Source organism: Pundamilia nyererei, unplaced genomic scaffold (genome assembly GCF_000239375.1).
Source record: "Pundamilia nyererei isolate P.nyererei 1_Seehausen unplaced genomic scaffold, PunNye1.0 scaffold00084, whole genome shotgun sequence".
Lineage (NCBI taxonomy): Eukaryota > Metazoa > Chordata > Actinopteri > Cichliformes > Cichlidae > Pundamilia > Pundamilia nyererei.
The window spans coordinates 427,167-433,166 of NW_005187485.1; the positions used below are offsets into that span (position 1 = coordinate 427,167).

The 6,000-nt window shown below is 37.4% G+C and overlaps 1 protein-coding gene across 1 annotated transcript in view; it reads left to right on the forward strand.

Moving 5' to 3' along the window:
- Positions 1–2,151: 2,151 nt before the first annotated feature.
- LOC102205547 (casein kinase II subunit alpha-like) overlaps positions 2,152–6,000 on the forward strand; it is a 6,438-nt gene continuing 2,589 nt past the window's right edge. Inside the window, exons 1-11 of the mRNA XM_005738411.1 lie at positions 2,152–2,270; positions 2,989–3,080; positions 3,410–3,486; positions 3,687–3,815; positions 3,911–4,022; positions 4,117–4,218; positions 4,309–4,359; positions 4,461–4,520; positions 4,629–4,712; positions 4,825–4,935; positions 5,050–5,151. Coding sequence (XP_005738468.1) covers positions 3,715–3,815; positions 3,911–4,022; positions 4,117–4,218; positions 4,309–4,359; positions 4,461–4,520; positions 4,629–4,712; positions 4,825–4,935; positions 5,050–5,151 — 723 coding nt within the window. The 5' untranslated portion in view covers positions 2,152–2,270; positions 2,989–3,080; positions 3,410–3,486; positions 3,687–3,714. The remainder of the gene's footprint in view (positions 2,271–2,988; positions 3,081–3,409; positions 3,487–3,686; positions 3,816–3,910; positions 4,023–4,116; positions 4,219–4,308; positions 4,360–4,460; positions 4,521–4,628; positions 4,713–4,824; positions 4,936–5,049; positions 5,152–6,000) is intronic.

Sequence of the window (6,000 nt, forward strand, 5' to 3'; positions counted from 1 at the left end):
GGCTAGTACATGAAAGTAGCTTTAATTACAGAAGTTTAAAATGCAAAATAAATCCATCCAGACTTACATCTTCATTGCTGACTTTGGGTCCTGGGTCTGTCCACTGTTGGTCAGTAAGGGTGCAGTTAGGTGGCTTTTATGTGCTGCTGCTTTGTCTCGCTTTGTGACCTTTAATAGGCCTTGCCTTAGTTAATTATAGATTCTCACAAGAAGTATCAAATTGAGTTTTAGTCAAAGACTGTTTCTTTGTGTTGAACAGTGCGTGAATGGCACGTAGAGGAGCAACAATTAGGGTAAAGGCTCTGATATGTTTACAAAGGCCTATTCATTTCAGTTCAGTATGACAACAATCATTCTTAACATTCACAGAAGCCACTGGTCTTCCCCTCATTTATGTGTTAATTACAGGTGGCTGGGGTTTTTTTTCAGAGAAATGCCCCTGAGGCTATTCTATGGCCACAGAACATGTATTGTTTCTCCATTGTCCATTTATTCATTGTGGTTCTACAAATGTCATGAAGAGTGCAAGATTTCAGGTGAATCTATTTAAATTGCAATTTCACATATATCCCTTCTTTCTCTAGTTCTACAGTACAACCACAATGATATTAAAAGCAGGAAAATTATGTAAATCACATTTAACCCTTATTGTTCATAATCTATATGCTTTCACATTATGATTCAGATCAATTTTGAATTCATAGTAAAAGTTTACAACAAATTTTGAACAACAGATCAGATTAATTTAGAATATATACAAAACCTGTTCTGCATTAATAAATGAATGATTTATCCTTAAATATTGTTTCACAGATGATCAATATTTATTCAATGTTAATGAACACTTAGAGCAAAAGAATGCTTATTGCAAACTTGTCTGTGCTTTCAAAGCAGCAATAAAAGGTCAATCACACACATGCCATTATAATCTTGTTCTGCCGCATTCCCTCCTTTAATCTCTGTTTCAATAGTTCAGAATAGATGGATTACGTGTGGATCCCACGTGTGGGACTAATAAAGGTTATCTTATCTTATCTTATCTTATTACAGTTTGTTTATTGTTAGAGATTCTCACATGTGTTATCTGCTGGTACACACATTTATATTTAGTATAGCTTTAATGATCACTCGTCTTACTATAATTCACACTTTAACTATACATTTATACAGAACTTTATTCCATACACTTTAAGTATTTTATCTTCTTCATATTGACTGCAAATTCAGAACCCCCAATTAACCTGACAGTCTTTGGACTGTGGGGGAAAAAACCCACTCTAGATACACTGAAGTAGATCAAGCATGCAAATTCCACACAGAGATGCCACAGCAAGCATATGAACCAGGAACCTTTTTGCACTGAGGCAACAGTGTTAACCAGTCTACCACTATGCCCACCTTATTTCAGACCTCATACCTCTGTTACTTATGATCATTCCCCCTGATGTTTTACTATGATGCTGTTTGGCGATTCCACCGTGATGCTTCAAAGACCAATAGGTTCCTTTGTCTGCAGAAACCTGGGCAAATGTGGAGGAAACACTGACTATTCATGTGATAGACAAACATGGCATGTACATTTTCACAGTTTCAAAATTCCCTAAAACTACACATTTTCCTTGATTTGACGCACATTAGTGGACCTAAAAAAAATCTCAATGAATGAAGGTCATATTTGAGTTTTATTTTCGTGTATTTTGGGTCACTTTAAGAAAAGTAATCAAATTTCAACCTTAAATGATTACATTTATTATTTAGGTATTTTCCCGATGTCAGATGTGAAAATAACAGTACTGAATTAAGTAAACCGTTTGTGATGCTCAGATAAATATAGGCATAGGCCTTGCTTAAACCCACACAGGGAAAATTCACTTGTTACAAAAGCACAAGGTACAGGAAGAAAAAATTAATTAGAGATATATTAGAAAAAAATAAAAAATAGAAACAAAATAGAAACAAGAAAGTCAAAATACAATATTATGCACACAGTAATACATTTATTTATATTCATACATTTAGTTGTTTTTAACAGATGGGATGTTTTAGTCTACTTGTGGAACCGAACACTGAGTTTTACATAAACTAAAAAGCTTTAACTACAGAGACGTCCGGATCAAAGTTTCCTCCTCTAGCGAGACCTGTTGGTGGCAGACTGAGTTACAGTCTCCCTATGAAAAGCAAAAGAGAGAGCGCCCCCTGCAGGACAGGCTGGTCGCACTAAGCTCTTGATCTCGAGCATCGCCATATTGACGTCCCAACAACGCTGAGAGGTAATCGGGTTATTTAATCGCAAATATTCGTTGGTTTAGAGCTATTTGTGGGTGCTATGCACACGAGGAAAGGCTATGGATAAGTAACACAGCCGCGACGCCATTCTGCTGTTCGATCACAGTGATTCAAGGGTGTTTTTTCAAGGCGTTGTCAGCCAGTTGCCTCGCCAGCCAAGCTGGCTATTCACTCCCCTAGCTTGTTAGCTTAGCACTTTTTAGCTTTAAGAAATATATTTTTTCGAAGCTTTTTGTGAAATTCCACTTTAATAATGGGCAATTGGAAAGTCGTTTTACTACTTTAACGCAGAATTATTATTTTCTTTCCGTTACAGACCCATAGTGTGGTCGAGAGCTTGTTGTGACTTTGTACCCGGCTTTTTTTACTCTGCAGTTGGCGAAGCTAATGCTAACTAGCATGTAAGCCAGCTGCCCGGCTATCTCTTAGCTCCACAGTAGGCCTTGTGGGGCCACAGAAGGCTTGTGCGCACATTTCACCTCTTCATCAAAGTATTAAGCGGGCAAACTGGCTCCAGCTGAACGCGTGTCTCGTAGCAGATAGATCATTTGTCGACTGGATGCTCTTCGTGTGCTCATAAATTTGACATAACCTTAATAACGTTATATAGTGGTTGGCGTACGTTGGCTAGCACACTGCTCGTGTTTTCCTGATTGATACTGTTGATTTTAATTAACCTACATTTCTGCCCCGTTTCAACAGGAGATACTGGCTTGGTGTAGCCCCCAGTGATGACTGTATTGAACCCCGTACCTCCTGATTAGACTGGTTGGATGCCCCCATTTAACATTCAGGTTGCTCCATTTTATACGCCAGCACATTTCCACACACTAGACATCCCCGGGCTATCCTTAGTTTTGTTTAAACGTGTCTGTTTTACTTTAGAATTGCTCTGTTTTACTTAAGATATTATTACTGCTCTTCTGTAGCGTGTGGGGAATATTCACATTTTTCTTTTGAAAGTTTTAATCAGGCTACCATTGAGTCTAAATATGTCTTAAACTTTTTGCTACACATTGCTCATCATTTCTTCCTGTAATATTTAATAAATGCCAAGAACTGGTATGGTTTTTAACAATATATATATATGTGTATATTTTTTTTTGTCTGTTTTCCTATGTAGCTTACTTACCGTAGAGGCATTTCAGCCAACTTTGTTTCAGTTCACCTTTCACCATTGTCCTGGAGGAAACCTCCCAGGTATGCTGTGCTGTCTTATATTTCAATATTTGGCCAACATTTTATATACAAGGCTGTTTATAACAGTTGGAATGCTAAACCAGTACTCAAAAATGCTTATGTAACCATCAGTATGTATTTGTCTTGCACATTTGTGCCCCTGTGATTTTAATAGAGCTTTATTGTATAATTTCATTTGTTCTTTTTCTGTCTCATCTCAGGAGATTTAGAGAAGACCCTTTGTAGAATATGTCTGGCCCTGTTCCAAGCCGCTCTCGAGTTTACCCTGATGTAAACACACAGAGACCTCGGGAATACTGGGACTATGAGTCCCATGTTGTTGAATGGGGGTAAGGAAAAGGGGTTATTGTTGGTGACCTTGGTTTAGTTTTGTTTTTTTTTCCTTAGGTTTTTAACTCTGACTTTTAAAATTTCTTTTCCCCAGCAACCAAGACGACTATCAGCTAGTCAGAAAACTAGGGAGAGGCAAATATAGTGAAGTGTTTGAAGCCATAAACATCACAAACAATGAAAAAGTGGTCGTCAAAATACTGAAGGTATGGATGTTTATCGATTGATTGTTGGTGGATTTCACCTTGTCACTTCAGTTGAGATTTTATAAGCCTCATGAGACCTCGTCCCTGTCCATAGCCTGTCAAGAAAAAGAAAATCAAGAGAGAAATAAAGATCCTGGAGAATTTGAGGGGTGGTCCAAATATCATCTCACTGTTAGATATCGTCAAGGACCCTGTGGTAATGTTCTGTTTTTCTACTTAAAATAATTCGAGGCTTTTAAACGCGAAAGACTTTTTGCAAAAACACACATTTCCCTTTTTCTTTTAGTCACGGACCCCAGCTCTGGTGTTTGAACATGTCAACAACACAGACTTCAAGGTAATGATGTTGTGTTTTTGTGGACTGCTAATTTTGAAATGTTAATCTTACTATTTTTTCCCCAAACTGCCTCTAATTTGTTTTGTTTTTTTCTTTTACAGCAATTGTATCAAACTCTGTCCGACTTTGACATACGGTTCTACATGTACGAAATCTTAAAGGTAAGCAGTTTTTCGTACATGTGGATTGCACCAGCTGTTCTGTTATATTGGAAACGTTAGATCAATGTATATCTTTTTATTTATTTATTTTTATTTTTTTAATGGCAGGCTCTGGATTACTGCCACAGTATGGGAATTATGCACAGAGACGTCAAGCCACACAATGTAATGATTGATCATGAACATAGAAAGGTATTGTATTATTATGTTGGCTATTGTCATTATCATTTGTGGTTCACACCAGCTTGGGCTTGTAGCCCGATACAGTTATTGCAGCATATTCTGACTTGTTCTTCTTGTTCAGCTCCGTCTAATCGATTGGGGTTTGGCTGAATTCTACCATCCAAACCAAGAATACAACGTGAGAGTGGCATCCAGGTACTTCAAAGGACCCGAACTGCTGGTAGACTACCAGGTGAAACTCTTTATATTACTATCTGCATGTAGAGGCAAATAAATGTCTGTGTTCAATATATAATCAAGTCAGGAAGCCACTTCAATCCAGTGCCCCTCTTTATATTATTTGTAGATGTATGACTACAGCTTGGACATGTGGAGTTTGGGTTGCATGCTCGCCAGCATGATCTTCAGGAAGGAACCTTTCTTTCATGGTCATGACAACTATGATCAGGTATGATCTTTTTTTGTTTTTGTTCTTTAAATATAGTCTTGTCAGTGTGGTCAGGGACCTTATGGCCAAAATAGAGCTGCAGAGCTTTTTTTCCCCCACAATACAGAGTATTTTTATTTTCTACACAGTCACACTAGTATTCTCAGAGCAGGCGCTGGTGTCATCATAACCTTGTGTGGAAAACCACCAGCGATTGCTTCAGGGTTTGTTTATTCTTAACTTTGTGCCAGCTTGATGTATTAAATGAACCAGGAAAAAAACAAAGGGTGCAAGACGTGACGACATATCTAAGGACGTACGTCATGACACAGTTTAATCCCGTCTGTAATGTCAGTTATGTTAGGAGCTTTGCTTATCTACACTAGGACTAAGGTCAAGATGCTAAAGTAGTCCATTAAATTGAAGCCTAGCATCAAGTCCTCTTTATTGTAACTAAATAGTTAGGATCCTTTATTGAACCTCTCTTATAAAACGTTAGTATTCCATATTTGATTATTTGTACATTTTAGCTTTCGATCACCTGCTAATGCAGTTTTCAGTTGTATTTATCAGCATTAATTCATCTAGCATAATTACATTTCTTGAATTATAATATCAAAATGCAGCGAGCGACAGATGATTCATATCTGTATTTCTTACTTACTGAAACAGTCATAGCATTTCAAACCAGTTTAAGGGTCACAAGGTTGATTCATATACTTTCAAAGGAAAAGCTATCATAACGATGACTGTGCTACGATCAGTTAATCATTTCTCTAGATGCTCCACCCAGTTGAAGTAAACCACCATCGATAAATAGGAAACCTTTGGTCGTTGCTAATAAAAAAATACTGAATCACAGTAAAAGGT